Source organism: Solanum dulcamara, chromosome 10, assembly GCF_947179165.1.
Source record: "Solanum dulcamara chromosome 10, daSolDulc1.2, whole genome shotgun sequence".
Lineage (NCBI taxonomy): Eukaryota > Viridiplantae > Streptophyta > Magnoliopsida > Solanales > Solanaceae > Solanum > Solanum dulcamara.
This window is the reverse complement of record NC_077246.1, coordinates 69,523,547-69,543,806: the sequence shown is the minus strand read 5'-3', so window position 1 is coordinate 69,543,806 and position 20,260 is coordinate 69,523,547. Positions and strand designations below refer to the sequence as shown.

Here is a 20,260-nt window from a genome sequence, read left to right as displayed (position 1 = left end):
TTTATTGAATATTCTCTTCTCATCTTCTCTCATGGAGTTATTGTTTCTACTCAATATAAAGAAACACGACTGAGCATTCCATACACAAAATTGTGAATAAAACAAATATTAAAAAATAGATGAAAGTTTGGAATAGGACCAAAAGTGAATCAATATTTCAAAATGAGGGATTATTTATCGATGAGCTGGCAATGCATTCTTAAGGGTATTCCAAGGAAAACAAGAATGAAAGAGGACGTTGACCTAATATATAGAAATAAAATAATAACAAAGTGAATGGTTGGAAACATATTTAAAATACTTCAATTTTTTGAGTTTTATATTTGAATTATTATGTATGAGATTCCCGAGTAAACTACCATCAGATGTTTATCAAAATATATCTAAACTATCTGTTATTCACTTTTTCTATATGAAATATCATCATTGTCCAGGTAGGAAAAGTGAACAATTGATAGTTCAGGTACGTTTTGATAAATATTTTGTGATGGTTCAGGTAAGAAACTTACACACTTAATAGTTCATGTATAAAACTCAAAAAAGTGAAATATTTTTAATGTGTTTTTGACTCTTAACTCATAATAATTAATAACACTGCTAGTCCCTAAATTGTAGGTAAATATTAATCTTACTATGTTATATGATTGGGCATCTTTAACTTTCAATTAATGTACTTTAATCTTTAGAAATTTTCAAGTCTCTATATTTTGAGTACTATAATTTTTTTATATAATTAAATCAAATGTGCCTATTAAAAGTAGTAATACTGTATGATATAACATACAATCAATAGGTTCAATCAATCTCAATATTTTTTAACGAATTTAATGATAAAAAAAGGGCAGCCCGGTGCACTTAAGCTCCCGCTATACGCAGGGTCCGGAGAAGGGCCCGACCACAAGGGTCTATTGTACGCAACCTTACCTTGCATTTCTGCCAGAGGCTGTTTCCAAGGCTTGAACCCGTGACCTCCTGGTCACATGACAGCAATTTAATGATAAGAATCTAAAAATTAAATCAATCAAATTTATATTTTAGATTCACATTTTCGTATTAATACATCCATCTTCACAAAATCCTTTGTACCTTTTCTCTCACAAGATTATTTAGTGTAGTTAACTCAATACAAGACATGGCGTCTGCTGGTAAAATTTCTTCCATTGAATCTGTAAAATTAATTCCTTCGTGTGTTTATTTAGCAGAATGGGTTAAAGTATTATGGGTTTGATTTTGCAGGTACTAACATGAGGAGGAATTGCTTTTGGATTAAAGTATTATTTGGGGAAAAAAAAGATAAAGATTCAATTGATCAGGTATGTTCAAAATCTGATAATGTATCGTATTGTATTGTATCATATCATAGTATATTGTTTTAATAAATAATTTGAATAGATGTGTATTATTTTTCGTTGCTATACAACATCAATAATTTGAATAATAAACCTACAAAAAAAGTTGGATACGGGTATAACTAGTGTAATAAGGTAGAATAAAAAATAAGATAAAATAATTAATAATAGTAAAGCCAAAATAAGAAAAAATTAATAAGATAACAATGCAATTACACCAATCGGTCATTACACAAGATGAGACTTTTCGTCATTACCTAATGATGTATTTAGACAATACGATGCAATAAAATTTAACTAACAATCAAAACAAACAGGTATTTAAACCAACAATACAATATAATACAATGGGTAACAACCATCCAAACAAGATGTGACTGTGTATTGTGAGTAGGGTCTATCAGAAATAAGCTTTCTATCACACAAAGGTAAGTAATTCCACAAGATTCCACTTGGTGGGTGGAATTACATGGAGTATATTATTGTTATTGTTGATGTCTTGTAAGGTCTGAGGACATCTTACCCTATCCAAATCTCACTCTCACTTGTGAGATTATACTACGCATGTTGTCGGAGTCTTGTAAGGTTTGTGGACAGCTGACCTTCTCCAGATTTCACTTGTGAATTTATACTGGGTATGTTGTTGTTGTTGGTGTCTTGTAAAGTCCGGAGACATCTAGGTACTATGCTGTTGTTATTGTCTTGACTTTGATTTACTCAACAAAATCTTGGAAATATTTTCTCCTGGATTTGAACTTTATGGGGTCATTTGTTATGGTTGTTATTGTTTCAACTATTCGAAAACTTGTAGAAACACATTTTGAATCTTGATTAAACACAAATAATTGCTCTAGTATTGAAAAAAATATTTTTTAAATTAATTAATTAGCCAATTAACACACTTCTTAATTGATCGAAAGTTAATTGGGACGAGTTATTATCTCAAGGACAATAATAAGAATTTATCAATAATTGAGAGACTACTATTATCTTTGTATAATCCTCTTCCATATAAGTAAACATCCATTTAAGTTTATGCTTACAATAAATAATTATGTATGGTTTATATGATTTTTTTCCCAGAGTCACTCTATATAAAAACCAAAACATTTTCAATTAATTAATGTTCATAACCATTATAATTTTTCTTCTCAAAAAAAATTAAATGCATAATTATCTATTAGTGCTAAACATCATTGTTACAACAATAGATAAATTCAAAATTTGTTGGCATTAAGTGATTTAGAATTTCCATCTTTTTATACTGTTGCATTTTTAAATTGAAAAGCAATAAATTTAAAAGGTCCAAACTCAATGAATGCAATTTACTACCTATTGGGGAGGGAGTTCAATTGAATTGCATTCATTGAAAAATTATACTTAATATTTAGGCTTCTATTTTTTAAAAAATATTTATATATTATTGATTTTTCAGTCCAGGAATAAATTTGTCTTCAATTTTTTTACTAAAAAATTTGATTCTATTACTATTCAAAGGGAGTAGTACAACAATTAAGAGGAGACATACAAACACGACAGAGTAATTAATTTTTTTCAATTTCATTTTTCCATGAATTCTTGGGCTATCAAATTACAGAAAAAAGTGAGTGTTTCTCATTTAATTTAAAATTAAGTTTTTGTTTTGATTTAATATTTTCCTATAATATTAAATGAACAATTGCACGTATATTGTTTTATGTGTGTCATCTATTTGTTAATTTCATAATCTAAACAAGTTTAAAGAGAGCCCCAAAATAGAAATTCAAAATACTTTAATGTTAGGTCAAACTAACTATTAATATCTTTTGTAAGAAAAAAATTACTACCTCAATCACAAATTAATGTCCTAATCAATTTTGCAGTGAATTTGTTGGTTTAAATCAGATATGATATTTGACTGACTCTATAAAAACTATTTAAATTTATTTAGTCAAAGTCTATAAATCAGAGTTGTCATGTATTATGGTTATATAATTAAAACACACTACAAAATATAATAAATGACAAAAGTAAAAAAAATAAATGATACATTTTAAATAAATTTCTCAATTAATGTTAAAATATCACTATTAGTACAACAATAAAATTCTTTGCAATAATTGATTTGAAACTCTAGTCTATTCGTACCATGGCACTTTAAAAATCTGTCTCGCCTTTATTTGACAAATAATAAATTTTCCAAAATTGAACACATGGTTTTCAAGAAACAGCTCAGCAATCTAGAGTGTACATATAAAACGCGAGATACTCACTGATTCACTTTTTTATTTATCAATATAGGTGATATGCGACATCATTTTGCTTCTTCACTTCAATTTCTAAGGGAATAGATCAACAATCAAGAAGAACATATAAACGCGATTAAGACGGTACCGATTTACTTCTTTATTTTATTCAATTTATTTTTATCTTTAATCCTCTTATAATGAAGCACTCAAATTACGTGATGGTGAGCTTGATTCAATTCAAATCTTATTTTGTTTTTTTCATTTTTTGCCCTTGCGTTCATTTAGCAAGTGTCCTGATTTTGAATTTGTAAACCATTTAAAATAAATTTTAGAAGACTAACAAGATTGACAAATGTTTGATTTCTCCTTCTTGCAATACTGTATTAAATTATTTCTTTTGTCTAGGGTATATCGAAAAAATATCTTTATCCCAGAGAAATAGTGCAAAATTTGTGCGTATCTTACTATTTTCAAACCCTAGTTTTTTTATATTTTACCATTTTCAAATCCTACTCGCAGGATTACATGCATATGTTGCTTTTGTTGTTGTTGTGTATCGATATGTATGAACAGTCTCATTTAAATACAATAAAACTTCTATCATTTTTTCCGAAGGCATTCACTCAAGTTCCTAATTTGAGATTGAGACTTCCATCTCGATCTGACAATGAGCGTTGCCGAAGGAAGAATTTTAGAAGACTAACAAGATTGAAAAATGTTTAATTTCTTCTTCTTGCAATCTTGTATCAAATTATTTCTTTTCCATCAATTCTTGGGCTATTAAATTACAGAAAAAAGTGAGTGTTTCTCATTTAATTTAAAATTAAGTTTTTATTTTGATTTAATATTTGCTATAATATTAAATGAACAACTGCACATATATTGTTTTATGTGTGTCACCTATTTGTGAATTTAATAATCTAAACAAGTTTAATGTTAGATCAAACTAACTATTAATATCTCTGGTAAGAAAAAAAATTACAATCTCAATCACAATTTAATGTCCTAATCAATTTTGTAGTGAATTTGATGGTTTAAATTAGATATGATAGTTAACTAATTCTATAAAAACTATTTAAATTTATAAATCAGAGTTGTCATGTATTATGCTTATAATTAAAACACACTACAAAATATAATAAATGAAAAAAGTAAAAAAAATAAATGATACATTTTAAATAAATTTCTCAATTAATGTTAAACTATCACTATTAGTACACCAATAAAATTCTTCGCATTAATTGATTTGAAATTCTAGTCTATTCGTACAATTGCACTTTAAAAATCTGTTTCGTCTTTATTTGACAAATAATATTTTTTTCAAAATTAAACACACATGATTTTCAAGAAACAGCTCAGCAATCTAGAGTGTACATATAAAACGTTAGATACTCGCTGATTCACTTTTTATTTATCAATATAGGTAATAGGCGACATCATTTTGCTTCTTCACTTACTTTAATTTCTAAGGGAATAATATATTAACAACTAGAGGAACATAAATGTGATTAAGACGGTACCGATTTACTTCTTCATTTTATTCAATTTATTTTTGCCTTTTATTCTCTTATAATGAAGCACTCAAATTACGTGATGGTGAGTTTGATTCAATTCAAATCTTATGTTTGTTTTTTTGATTTTTTTCCCTTGCGTTCATTTAGCAAGTGACCTGATTTTGAATTTGTAAACCATTTTTAATAAATTTTAGAAGACTAACAAGATTGACAAATGTTTGATTTCTCCTTCTTGCAATACTATATCAAATTATTTCTTTTGTCTAGGGTATATCGAAAAAAATATCTTTACCCCAGATAGGTAGTGCAAAATTTGTGCACATCTTACTATTTTCAAATCCTAGTTTTTTTACATTTTACCCTTTTCAAATTCTACTCGTGGGATAACACGAGTCTGTTGCTTTTGTTGTTGTTGTGTATCGATATATATGAACAGTCTCATTTAAATATGATGAAACTTCTATCGTTTTTTCCAAAGGCATTCACTCAAGTTCCCAATATGAGATCGAGACTTCCATCTCGATTTGATAATGAGCGTCGCCGAAAGATGAATTTTAGAAGAATAACAAGATTGAAAAATGTTTGATTTCTCCTTCTTACAATTTTGTATCAAATTATTTCTTTTGTCTAGGATATATCGAAAAAAATATCTTTATCCGAAAAAGGTTGTGCAAAGTTTGTGCACATCTTACTATTTTCAAACCCTATTTTTTTACATTTTACCCTTTTCAAATTCTACTCGTGGGATAACACGAGTCTGTTGCTTTTGTTGTTGTTGTGTATCGATATATATGAACAGTCTCATTTAAATATGATGAAACTTCTATCGTTTTTTCCAAAGGCATTCACTCAAGTTCCCAATATGAGATCGAGACTTCCATCTCGATCTGATAATGAGCGTCGCCGAAAGATGAATTTTAGAAGAATAACAAGATTGAAAAATGTTTGATTTCTCCTTCTTATAATTTTGTATCAAATTATTTCTTTTGTCTAGGATATATCGAAAAAAATATCTTTATCCGAAAAAGGTTGTGCAAAGTTTGTGCACATCTTACTATTTTCAAACCCTAATTTTTTTACATTTTACCCTTTTCAAATTCTACTCGTGGGATAACACGAGTCTGTTGCTTTTGTTGTTGTTGTGTATCGATATATATGAACAGTCTCATTTAAATATAATGAAACTTCTATCATTTTTTCCAAAGGCATTCACTCAAGTTCCCAATATGAGATCGAGACTTCCATCTGGATCTGATAATGAGCGTCGCCGAAAGATGAATTTTAGAAGAATAACAAGATTGAAAAATGTTTGATTTCTCCTTCTTACAATTTTGTATCAAATTATTTCTTTTGTCTAGGATATATCGAAAAAAATATCTTTATCCGAAAAAGGTTGTGCAAAGTTTGTGCACATCTTACTATTTTCAAACCCTAATTTTTTTTACATTTTACCCTTTTCAAATTCTACTCGTGGGATAACACGAGTCTGTTGCTTTTGTTGTTGTTGTGTATCGATATGTATGAACAGTCTCATTTAAATACAATGAAACTTCTATCGATTTTTCCGAAGGCATTCACTCAAGTTCCCAATGAGCGTCGCCGAAGGATGATGCTTTCTTCATCCCTTATAATCATTCCTCTATTTTTCTCCCAAATCTAAAAGCATTGTTTTTGCTCTCATATCTATATGTAATATCTATTTCTGATTTTTTTTCAATCATTTTCAATTTATGAATTACAGTGTATATGTACAAGTGATGATTATGATATATCTTCATGGCCTATGTGTATATTAACTTAACTATTTTCTTTTTGTGATTTCTAGAATTTTATTTATTTTTCAACTTTAGTCTTATTAGTATGGAGGGAAGATTTTACTTTGTGCAAACATGAATTATGAATTCAAATTTAGTCAATCTTCTTTTTTGTATTTAATTCTACAGTATATTTTTAAAATGCTCGAAGCACAAAAGAAAAAGAAAGAGAATGCCAATAAAAACGAGAAATCTTCTGGAAAGGAAAAAGAGGACTCTTCCAAGAAGATACTACATAACAAGCAAAAACAAAAAAATATTCATGGTATGTAATTAATTCATTCAACATCTTACACTTGATTTATGTTGATTATTATTTTCCTTGTTCACTTTAACAAATTAAGAGAGAATTAATATGTATTTTTATTTATTATTACTTAACTTTTTCCAAATTAATTGGAGTATTAGTAGTCAAAAATTTAATTTCAAAGTATCATTAATAATTTTTTCTTAGTAAAATAATTTTTTAACTAATATTGCTTCAAGGGAACAAGGGGAGCAATTCACAACTTCCCATGAAAGAGGGGAAGGATGCAGACGACCATGAACAACAAATTATTCAGGGTACACAATTTATTAATTAATTATATATCTTATAATTGACTTATACTATATTAATTATCTTTTATTTGGTTATTCATGATTTCCAGATGAGTTTGAGAATCTTGGTGAAGATATTCCATTGAATAATTCTAATGCAACGTTAATAGACAACAAGATTGACAATACGTGTTTGTATCCCCTCCTTCATGCTTGTGAGGTAATTGTTTAACACTTATGTCTATTTATATGAATTTTTTTATTGAGCAAGTTTATTGTATTTTACAATATATATTTTTATCTTCAAATATTTATAAAGAAACAATGTGAATTTACAGGTGTTAGAAAGTGAGAAATTCAAAAAATGCAGTGAAAGCAACATAAGACAGGATCAAAAGGATTCTTTTGAGGAGGAACTTCCTGACCAACAACAACAAGATGATATTGATGGTACTTAAGAAATTTTACTTCTTACAAAATTAAACTTAGGTTACTTATTTGATTTTTTTTCGAATCGCAAGTAGAAATGAATCCTAAATTTTAAATCAATAAGCGTAGGGTAATCGAAATTCTTGACCTAAATGGCACACAACATAGTGGTAGCCTAAAAAACAATCATTAGATTGAAGCTTCGATCACACTTTTTGAACTTATAATTTGTTTCACATATATAATACAGTCTCACATATAATTTTCAGGTGAGTTGGAGCTCAACAATACTACATGTGAAGATGGTCTCCCAGATAACAATATTGTTAATTATGGCTCGAAACTTTTGACAAGAGATGAAAAGGATGGAAACTATCGTATCACACAAGGAATACCGAGAAGTATAAAATTTCGTTCCATTGATAACCTCTATAAGGTATTTCATATAAAGCTTATGTCTATCTTCCTGTGTAACATCAAGTATTTTCAACAAGTTTCTAATATTGTTCAACAATAGTTTGTTTTTTCTTTAATTTTGGTAATTAGATATTTGACAAAATAAAGAAAATTGTTAAACTTATTTTGATTATCTCATCAAATTTCCTTGCATTCCACAGTGTACTCCCAGGCTCTCACCAATTGAAGATGAATATAATTGGAATCGTTCAACTGAAGAAGACCAAAATGTAAATCATTTGGCAAACAACAATGGAGAAAAGGATGCGACTTCTTTCCCCTAGCTTCAAGATTGCATTTTAATCATTTATTTGAATTTTATCTCCAAGATTGCATTTTAATCATTTCTTTGAATTCTATCTCCAAGCTCAGATTGTGTTTTAATCATTTCTTTGAATTCTATCTCCAAGCTCAGATTGTGTTTTAATCATTTCTTTGAATGTTGAATTTTATCATTTCATTTAAAACTTTAAAGTTAATTCGTCTTTATAAACTTTGTCAATTACTTCTTTAGTAACCATCCTTTATAAATGTTTATTTTCAAAATTCGTCAACAAGAAAGGTGTGAAGTAATAAAAAATCACATTCGTGTTGGTCTATTACTCATGTTCTAGTCAAATGCTCATGGCCTAATCCTATTTATAAAAGGATTAGAATAATTCTCTTTTTTTGTTCCCAAACCTATTTGGGAAAGGATTGGAATTTTAGTCTTATTTGGAGTTGGTTTTGGCTTTAGGAAAAAGCACCATTCTATAAATAGGATGATTTGAGAGAATGATTCAATTGCTCATTTATAGTTTCTTTGAAAGGCACGTAAGAGATGTTTTTGAGAGAGCTTTCAACAAGAGAGAAGAGAGAAGAAAATAGTGTTTTCCGCAACAGTTTTTTTCTTTGTGATCAGTAACCTTCAAATTGCTTTTTTCAATTCTTTAACCGTTGGATCAAGCTGAAATTTGTACTGAGTGTTTATAACATCTTGATATTTAATTTGAACGGTGGCGATTGGATTTGCGGGTTAGAAACATCTCATTTTAGGTCCTGAATAGTAGCTCTATTTTGGGTGTTGTTCTTCCTATTTACTTTTGTTGGTGTAGCTATTGCTTCTCCTTGCTTGACAATTGTTGTGTAGCCATTTAGAAGAATATTTGTAACCTTCTTATTGTTATAGTGGAGCAATTTGGATCTCGGCGATCCTGTGGTTGTTACCTTTGATTTGAAGGATTTCGTTAAATTTGGTGTTCTTTGTTTTCTCTATTTTTGAGTTTGCGTCCTTCCATCATAACAATTCGATATCAAGGGTCATTCAAAAGCAGCCTCTCTACTTCTACGAGATAATTGTAAGGTTTGCATACATTCTTTCTCCCCAGACCCCACGTAGTGGATTTCACCAAATATGTTGTTGTTGTTGTTATTGATATTATACCAAATCAATAAATGTAAGTATTCTCAACATCAAAATGCTTGTTCACAATTAATTTATGAATTCATAGGGTCTAAATAGCTCAGACAGCATGTAATAGATCTTCTTTCCTACAGTTCAACATAATGATCTTCACAATATTTTACTAAATAAGCAATTGACGACAACAAGACACCAGCCGTGTGTCCTTATGAACAGTCTCACTACAACAAATAAAAGATATAGCGATAATAATATAATTATCGATATATTTTATTTAGCGACAATAATAAATGTGAGTGTTTATAATCAATATTCTATATAAATGTCGTTAAAGACTTTAGCGAAATTGAATCCAAATGAAGTGCCAGTGTCACAACCTATACATGAGGATGTTATTGAGCATCTACTACTACTACTATAACAACAATGTTAGTGTCAATATCTGTTCTGTTTCATTCAATTCTAACAATATGGGGTCCTCCAGCATCAAAAATAAAGATTTAATAGTCAAAAATACACCTAAATCATCATGTTTTGTGAGTTTCACACCACGACTATCAGTTGTTTTCTTTCTTATCTGAACTATCATCATCTATATATCAAAATACACCTCGAAGTTGACTAGGCCAACTGTTAATTGTTATGTTTCCTACCTACCTATTGCCAATAATCAGAGGCAGAACCATCATTTTAATTTTATGAGTTTTGAATTTACAAGAATGATTTCAAGGGCTAATAATTGTGTTTTAAATTTAATATTTATACATATTTAATGAATTTTTAATACAAATATATTGTTTGAACAAAAGCTATTGAGTTCAGCTGAACTCATATTAGGACTTCTAGCTCCGCCCTTATCACCATCTACTTGATTCGTGTGATAGCTCAGATAAAGAAAAAGAACAATTGATAATAATTGAGGTGTGAAACAATGATAATTTCGTGTGTGTTTTACCATTATCTCAAAAACGAAAATGGGAAAAGAAAGAGGCAATCTTTGCGTAACCTTTTTGAAAGAAGAAAAAATGTATATAGTCAAAAAGAAAATAACACACATAAACCACGTCAAAAAGTTCAATAATATAATCCAAAAACTTACATTATTAAAGTTACCTACTTGGACTCATTTGTTTGCAAACTTGCAACAATTTTTAAGTTACTAGTTTACGCTTACTGTAAGTAAACACGTATATATAGTTTATAAGGATTTTTCAGTCATTCTATAAAAATTAAAACCTTTCCAATTTGTGGGAAAATATATTGTCCAATTTCTTTCTCTTTTGGGATGCTTAATTCCTTTTTTTATTAGGATTAAGATATTTATTAAAATTAAGACAAAAGTAATCAATATTTCTTTTTTGAGTATAAAATGGTGCATTGCAAGCGTATAATTTTAAGGGACTTTTCAACAAGAAACAACAACATACTTCGGTATAATCCTACAAATCGGATTTAGATAGGTTAGAATGTACCTAAATTTTACCCTACCTATCCGATAGACACTCAGTTCAAGAAAAGCACATCAAAGCAAATAGGATATGAGGGATCATGGAAAAATACTACAGAAAGGATGAAAAAACATTCTGGAAAAAAAAAGTGTGATCACCGAAATACAAAAGAGAGTAGAAAAGTTCAACCGTCACAAAATTATCCAAAAGAAAAAAAGAATAGGATGAGGATTTATCCTCTGAATTACAATTTAACAGAATGAAAAAAACATGCCTAACCCAATCCTATCCTTTTAACTTCCTGTTTCCTATAGCCTCACCAGATTATAGGGTCTTGTCTGAGGCTATAAATGGAGTTGATCAAGAAATTGGGGGGGGGGGGGTATTAGGCAGGCTTCAACTGTCTAACCTATTTCACTTGTATTTTCAGTCTACTGATACATCATGCCAGAAATGGGAAACAAATTCTTCGAGTCTTTCTACAGAAAATTGTAATGTCTGAAGAAATCTATCTGTATACATTATATGTCCACCTTTCCGCACGAAAAAATAGCATATACCTGATAAAAACCTGCATAGTATCATCAGATACCACAATCAGAATCCTAGGCCAAAATGCCATACATAAACTACTAATCATGCCCCCAAGTCATGGACCAGGAAGTAGTTTCTCCCTCTGTGAGCAGTCCAGCACACTAAGCTCCCCCGAGTGAAGGGCCGGACCATATTGGGTCTTATGTACGCAGCCTTACCTTACATTTCTGCAAGAGACTGTTTCTTCCTCTACCTTGGTAAAATCTCACAAACACTCACTTTTATTACCAATACATACATACAAATTTCTCTTTTCAGGAAAAGAGAGTTTTATTAAGATAACAAATAAACAGATTGATAGGGTGAGAGGCCAGAGGTTCCAAAACAAAACTAGATCCTTCCTAACACCCAAATAACTGAAGGACATTTCAGTGAAAAATAAAACACAACTGCCGTCTAATTCTTATGTAGGAGGCTGCCAAAAAAGTCCCAAGTGGAAGTGTTTCATTCCGAGGGCAGTGCCAACGCAGGAACCTGAAGTACCACCCGGTTTATGAAAAATAATTTAGCTTATAAAATGGGATTTCCAACTAGATACCATCAACACGCTAATGCCTCTAAGAAAATGAATAAAGAGACCTATTTATATTTCCCATATCCTATGTTGATGCATGGAGAGCAAAGAAGGAGAAATTGATTCACCTCTTTCAAGCTTCATTTTTTGTGTCTCTTCTTAGAACCGAAGAAGCTTGGCAAATATCTTGTTCTGGTATAAGGGAAGCCAAAGAATCGGATGAAATTTTGACAATCCTTTACTGCAGTACCTTCACCCCCTGATGCACTTATATGACTCAAGTATGTCTTTCCTTCATAAATGAAACAGAGTTGCTGCCATAAAAGTACGCTTAGACCTATCTCGATTGAGACGCTAGCAATAAAGAGGTAAATAAGAACAAGTCCTCTCGCTGGTAAGAACAACATAGAACTCATAAATGCAAGAAAAATATCTTTCAACATTCTCATAATCAACTTTTGACTAAAAGCCCCATTCAGAAGTTGAATTTGCCAGTGGTTTAATGTTGGCCAAATATGATAAACTGCATACACAGACATGATGGATGCGTAAATCATGCCAATGATTGCTGAAATGAGGAAAAGGATGAAATGCCGATGGTTTGCTGCACCAACACAGTTTCCAATCTGATAAATAAAAGAAGTAACTGTTATCATGAGAATATAATATGATTACCATGCCATATTGTTCATGTCAATCACACAGGAATAACACAGAGATGGGAGATGAATGTACAGCCAGATGAAGTATGGTGGAAGCCAGAGAAATCAGGCAAATTTTCAGTTAAAGGTTATTATTTCCCATTACAGGAAAACAACAGTATGTTGGTTCTATTTTGTCATTTCCAAGGAAAATTAGATGGAAGACAAAGGCCCCTTAAAGGTTTCTTTTCTGCCTGGCCTGTGGCCTATCAAGCCAAAATAATAACACTGGACAGAAATCAGGGAAGCAGGAAATCAATATGCTCGTTGCTTTATGCATGAGAAAGAGGAAGAGATGATGGATCCCTGCTTACTACAATGTGAAGATTCAAACTTTTTTTATATATATATAATTTTGGATGTCTTTCCTCTTTTACAGGATGGATAATTGGAGAAAATAGAAGATGTTATGAAAAGATGATATCGTAATTGGAGTAAATGATTTAGTGGGTTTATAGCCTTTTTTAAGTCCTTTACAATCGTAATCTTGTAAATATTACCGCACCTCCTTGTTATATTTGTGAATAAATATTCTTATCATCATACAAGAATTTTGTCCCTCTTCAAAGAAATGGAGCAAGAAACACCACTTCATCAATTCATAAAAATTCTGTAGTTTTGGATACTGTTCATGAACGAGAATGCTACACATGAAGCAATATAAAAAAATATGCACCCGGAATTTTTTTTGACCCCATACCTATCTCTCTCTTGATTTTCTGTCCATATTCTGAAAGTAGCTCATTTTCTCTTCACTCTCCCCGTTGTGAGTGTTCCTAACTGTTAACCAGTGTTACTAAAAGATATTGCTTCATTGCTCAAATGGATGAAGTGAGGGGTCATCACCTTATGGGTGAAGCCATGCAATTCAAATAAGTGTGCACTTCAAACAATGATGCACAAAGTGGTCCTGAGCAATAGTTGACTCTTTGAATCTCGATTTTGAAGAGTTGAATTAATATCGACATTATTTGTATATTGGATGCTGAAATTAGTTATTGTAATTGATTGATTATTTCAGCACTAAATTCATTTACATATGATATCTATAAATTGTGCGCTTCAATTATCGTTTTTCAACCTTGTTGCTCTTTTTTCACTTTTGAAAACACAGCACTCATGAGTATCTTTTACTCTCTGGTGTTCGCTCCCTGTAATTAGGTTCTTCTTTTTTCTATTTGAGGTTGTTTTACCACCATCCATTTCTCTAAACAACAATAGCTAGCATCATTTTCAGTTTGATAAAGCATAAAATGTAACAGTAAAAAGATTCAAGTTTCTTGTAATTGAGTTGGATAGAATATAACATTAATACCAATAACTTTCTGACAATCAGATTGTGGTAGTGCGAAGATCAGAGCTCTCAGATTCATCCTTCTTACTTCTTTTTTTAAAAAAAATAAAACTAAGAAAAGAGAAAATAACACAGCTACCATAACACTGTAAAATAATGAAGTACAAAATTTGAGTCACTTTTCACCCCTTTTTTGCTCTGTTAGGATATCATATCTATTGATGACAAGTATGATAGGTCAAGGAGTTTAAATGCGATAGATTTGAAATGTCAAAGCTAAATTTTGATACTGAGGTATACATATAATACCTGCATTTAACCAGGTGGTTTAGAATAGGATCATGCATCTTATCAACACCCATGGAAATCAAAGATTTTCATGGATTTCAGAAGGGAAAAACAAACAAGTACATAATCATGCAATTTTAAACTTAAAAAAAAATCATCAAGCGGATATTACCCACCTAATATTTCTACAACATAGGATCCACCTCAATTCTAGGCTTAAACTCCCAGACACATGGTTATCCTTGTCTATTAGGCTTCTTAAATTTCTCAACTACCTTCTTGTCATCTGTTTTCTAGACACAATTTACAGGCATAACATTCTAGAGAATAAACAGCTTCTCCAAAGTGTAAAAGAATAAAGAGAACTTACAAATGGACAATGATGATCCATGTCCAATACGCACATCCCACAAGAACGGCAATGATGTGCCCTAGGTGACTTCGGCTTTGCACAGTATTCACAAAATCTATAATTCTCAAGTGCTCCTTTTGTCACGGCAGGATAGCTACCCCACAGTATGTTTGGTGGAGCACCAGCAGATCGAAATGCAGAAAGGCTAAATGTAGACAGGGTAAATATGGACAATATTATAGCAATCAAAATGTTAACACCGCCATAGATGTAACCAAGAGAAACTACTGCTGGATAAATGGCCCAAATACCTCCACCTGAAACACCAAAAAGCATATCAAAACTGAATGTATACTAAAGTCTTACATCCAGCAACAAGTTGGGATAAAGCTGCAAAAAATACCCATACAATTAACGCAATGACATAAAAGAAAATATACACAGACATAAAAGAGTAAGAGAGACAAAGTGTATATTGCAAGGATTTGTTGCATCCAATGACTAGAAACAATAAAAAGGCAAATTAGCAGTACCACCACAAAATGTTTGCACATTTATATAAGAGATTAAAAGACAATAGAAACTGAGTGCATGCAGGATGCAGGGGAGATGATGGATGTTTGATCACTTACATATTACCAATAGCATGAAGACAATGAGGATGCTGACAAAGCAGCGGTCTCGCAATCGCCTCCACCTAAAGTTCTGGTTCTGGTTCTCGTATTTAATTATGCTCTGGTAACTTATAGCTCCGCACCAGAAACACTTGAAAGCAGGTACATGCGGTGAAACAAGTACACGGAGCCCACAGCCCCAACATGTCGTTTCATGATCATCACTTACAGATGCCACATTATGCTCCTCCTACAATAGTACGCCATTAAACAACTAAGCTGTTCAGTATTGATTCATAAATGTATAAATTGTCCAATTTCAGAGAGAGAAGATAGAAAATTAGTGAAATCAACTTTGAGAGAAGCTTAAATGATTCTGAGTTAACGAGTGAGACTTGCTGGAAATGATTGGTTACCTCTACCAACCACAGTTAGGGCATTTCAAAAGCAATACTTCAGTGATAAAAGTAGAAAAATAATGTCAACAGAGGCCAAAAAGCTATGTGATTTCCTTCCATTCGCCTACGACATGGTAGACAGATTTAGGGGTATTAATAGGATGCAAAATTCAGTGAAATAATTGATGTGCTTGCAAGCTAGCCGAATACAAGGTTGTTCAAAAAAAGTAGACAAGTGGTGTAAAACTTTTATCAGAAAAAAAAAAAAACAAAGGAAGAAAGGAAACAAAAAGGGGACAAAAGGAATCCCTGCTACGAAGATACTCAAACGCAGGCAGGCACACATTACCAAAAAAACAAAAGAAGACGAAAACTTCGTCAATTATCAAAAATAACAGAAAATCCACTGATCAAGCATTGTATAATAACTTATAAGGAGGAAACAGAACAGGGGTATATAGACAAAAATGATCGCCAACAATGAGCGAAAAATGCATGTAAGCTTACCGGAGGTACAACTGAGAGAAAAACGAGATAGAAAATTAGCGAAATCAACTTTGAGAGAAGCTTAAATGCTTCTGAGTTAACGAGTGAGTCTTACTTAAATGTTACACTACCTCTACCTCCAACCATCGGTAGGGCATTTCAAAAGCAATACCTTAACGATAAAAGTACGCAAATGGTATTAACAGAGGCAAAAAAGCTATTTGATTTCATTCCATTTGGCTAAGTCATGGTAGACAGATCTAGGGGTACTTATAGCATGCAGAATTCAGTGAAATAGTTGAGGTGCTTGCAAGCAAGACAAACACAAGGCTATTCAAAAAAAGTAGACAAGTGGTGTAAAACTTTTATCAGAACAAAAAAAAATGAACCAAGAAAGGAAACAAAAAAGGGAAAAAAGGAACCCCTGCTATGAAATTCCAACCTCTTGTACTCAAACGCAGGCACACATACCCCCCCCCCCCCCCAAAAAAAAAAAAAGACAATCTTGATCAATTACTCAAAAGTAACAGGAAGTCCACTGATCAAGTGTATAAAATCTTATAAGGAGGAAACAGAATCACGGAATATAGACAAAAAAGATTGCCAACAATGAGCGAAAATGCATCTGAGCATACCAGACATACAACTTAGCAAAATAGGATAGGAAATTAGTGAAATCAACTTTGAGAAATGCTTAATGCTTCTGAATTAACGAGTGAGACTCAAATGGTAAGTTACCTCTACGTCCAACCATAGGTAGGGCATTTCAAAAGCAATACTTCAATGATAAAAGTAAACAAGTGGTATCGATAGAGGCAAAAAAGCTATGTTATTTCCTCCAATTTTGCCTAAAGAGGATGCAAAACTTAGTGAAATAGTTGGGGTGCATGCAAGCTAGCCAGACATGAGGGGAAAAAGCGGACAGGTGGTGTAAATTTTTAATGAGACCTAAAAAGGAGGAACAAAGGAAACAAAAGATGGAGAAAAGGAGTCCCTGATATGAAATTCCAACTTCTTATACTCAAATGCAGGTACACATACCAAAAAAAGACGAAATCTTGATCAGTTATTCAAAAATAACAGAAAATCCACTGAGCAAGCACTGTATAATGTATAAGAAGGGAACAAATTGGGCTATATAGACAAAAATGATTGCGAACGATGAGAGAATGAATGTAAGCATACCAGAGGAAAAAAAGATAGAAAATCAGTGAAATCAACTTTGAGAGAAGCTTAAATGCTTCTGAGTTAACGAGTGAGACCTGCTCAATTGTTAAGTTACCTCACTTACCTTTACCTCCAACCATAGGTAGGGCATTCCAAAAGCAAATATGTCAATGATAAAGTAGACAAGTGGTGTCAATAGAGGCAGAAAAGACATGTGATTTCATCCCATATATAGCTTAACAACAACAACATATCCAATATAATCCCACAACTGGAATCTGAGGAGAATAGTGTATGAGCAGACCTTACCCCTACCTTTGAGAGGTAGAGAGTTTGTTTCCAATACACCCTTAGCTCAAGTAAAAGCATTACAAAGCAGTTAGCAAAAAAAAAAAAAACAGCAGTACAGAAACCAAGACAAAACGCTAGTGAAAGCATGACAAAGCATCATCCTCCCATATTGCTTAAGGTGGATGAAAAACTTAGTGAAATAGTTGCGGTGCACGCAAGGCAGCAAGCCAGCCAGACAACAGGAAAAGAAGTAGACAAGTGGTGTCAAACCTTTTTTTTTGATAACCGTGGTGTTTGGCCCAGTTTACGCCCACCTCAACTAATTCCACAGAATACTGTCACCACTCACCTCCCACCAGCAACATGTACCTTAACTAATTCCAAGGGAAACATGTCACCTCCCAGCAGCAACATGTACCATGTACCAGATAACTCTCTCCACCAACTTTTACCAGAACAAAAAGGGGAAATGGAATCCCTTCTATATAAATTCCAACCTCCTATACTCAAACGCAGGAAACCATACCCCCTACCCCTCACCCCACACAAAAAAAACGATTTTTTTATCAAATTACTCTAAATAACAAGAAAAAAAATCAATTTTCCGCCTTCAGATCCACTGATCAAGCATTGTACAGTAATAAAAATCGATAAAAAGGAAACATAATCGGGGTATATAAAGAAAATTGATCGTCAACGATGAGCAGAAATTCATGTAAACATACCGGATATAGAACGTCATAATCGGCGGCGGAGGTGGAGGACCTCATCGCAGTCGTAGGGGAGGTGGCGGAGTCCGCAAAATCCATGATTCCGACCACCTTTCACGGCGTCAACCGCTCTATTACGGTCGTTGGTTCAATTTCTACAAAATGTATAACGACATATAATTTCCTTTTCAAATTTCTTTTCTGGTAATATCTATATCTATAAGATCTTTGAATATTATATTAAGAAAAAAAACTGTTTGAAAAGTAAAATATAATAATAATAACAATAATAATAATAATAATAATAATAGAAAATAAATGGGACACACTTGGAAATTAAAATGTAGGGGAAGAGGCAAAAGTGGAAGGATTTGCCTCAACCTTAACTACAACAACAACAACCCAGTGAAATCCCACAACATGGGGTCTGGGGAGGGTAGAATGTACGCAGATCTTACCAAGGTAGGACGGCTGTTTCCTGGAGACCCTCGGCTCAGTAAAAGCATAAACGCATAAAAAATGTTAGATAAGAATAGGAAATTAAAAGCTTTATGAGAAAAACAACAAACAAATAACGAATAGATAACAAATAAATATAAATAAATAAATACAAATAACGAATAAATAAATAATGAAAGCGCCACAGATAAAATAGAGTAATCAAAGCATAGAAAGTAATAACTAATAACAGAAATCAGAAGTCAAAGCGCAAGAGATCGTAATGCACTACTACGCCTATGAATAGAGAAGAATAACGAGACTATGAACTAGCCTTCTACCCTAATGTGGGTCCTCCACACCCTCCTATCTAAGGTCATGTCCTCCGTAAGCTGTATCTGCGCCATGTCCTGTCTAATCACCTCTCCCCAATACTTCTTCGGCCTATCCCTACTTCTTCTGTAACCATCCATTGCCAGCCTCTCACATCTCCGCATTGGGGCATTTGTGTCTCTCCTCTTCACATGTTCATACCATCTCAGTCGCATTTCCCGCATCTTGTCTCAACCTTAACTAGAAGTCAAGAATTTTCGGATTCAAATTCTTCTGAGTACGAAATTATTTTTATTAAGTAATAATATTTTAAAGAAAATAATTAACTTACTCATATAGTAAAAATCGCAAAAATCAATTTTTTTAGCTCTAAACATGATAACTCATTTTTGATTAAAAAAAATTATTTTTCTCGTTATAACAACTTGTACACGTTTATTCCCTAATATTGAATTTTTGGTACGAATTTCAATTTCGTCAAGTGTTAATGTTGGTATCAAATACGAATTCCTGTCATTTCAAAATTTACATAATGCATATTTTAATTAATCTCAAATAAATTTTGGATATAAATAATATATTGATAAAAAAAAATGAAAGAATATGACAATTATGAAGTTTCATGGCAAAGGTATAACTAACAATAAATGTTTTTTTTCCATTTGTTCTAATATTGATGAATAAAATTATCTGATATCTATTATTATTTATTGATGATAAGTTTTAAACATTTCATAAAATTAATTAAAATATGTGCAATTTATTAAAAACACAATTATTAAAAAATAAAATAATCTCATACTAGTCTATGACGTGTAAGGCATTCTCTTCCACCAAATTAGTCTCCATATCCATTTTGCCCCCACACATTGCAAATACACATACAAGACAAATTTCTTC

General features: G+C 31.9%; 2 protein-coding genes across 2 annotated transcripts; one reads left to right on the top strand and one right to left on the bottom strand.

Moving 5' to 3' along the window:
- Positions 1–1,132: 1,132 nt before the first annotated feature.
- Positions 1,133–8,614, top strand: LOC129869921 (uncharacterized). Its single transcript, XM_055944488.1, has 8 exons — positions 1,133–1,145; positions 1,237–1,313; positions 7,035–7,170; positions 7,392–7,469; positions 7,556–7,665; positions 7,784–7,895; positions 8,144–8,310; positions 8,492–8,614. The coding sequence occupies exons 1-8, from the start codon at positions 1,133–1,135 to the stop codon at positions 8,612–8,614; spliced, it is 816 nt and encodes a 271-aa protein (XP_055800463.1).
- A 2,699-nt stretch (positions 8,615–11,313) lies between these two features.
- On the bottom strand, positions 11,314–18,788 carry LOC129870911 (protein S-acyltransferase 11). Its single transcript, XM_055945789.1, has 5 exons — positions 18,605–18,788; positions 15,556–15,787; positions 14,942–15,240; positions 12,417–12,914; positions 11,314–11,751 (listed from the first exon to the last, which is right to left on the bottom strand). Exons 1-4 carry the CDS (start codon positions 18,686–18,688, stop codon positions 12,429–12,431), a joined length of 1,101 nt encoding a protein of 366 aa, XP_055801764.1. The 5' UTR covers positions 18,689–18,788; the 3' UTR covers positions 11,314–11,751; positions 12,417–12,428.
- Between the last annotated feature and the right edge of the window lie 1,472 nt (positions 18,789–20,260).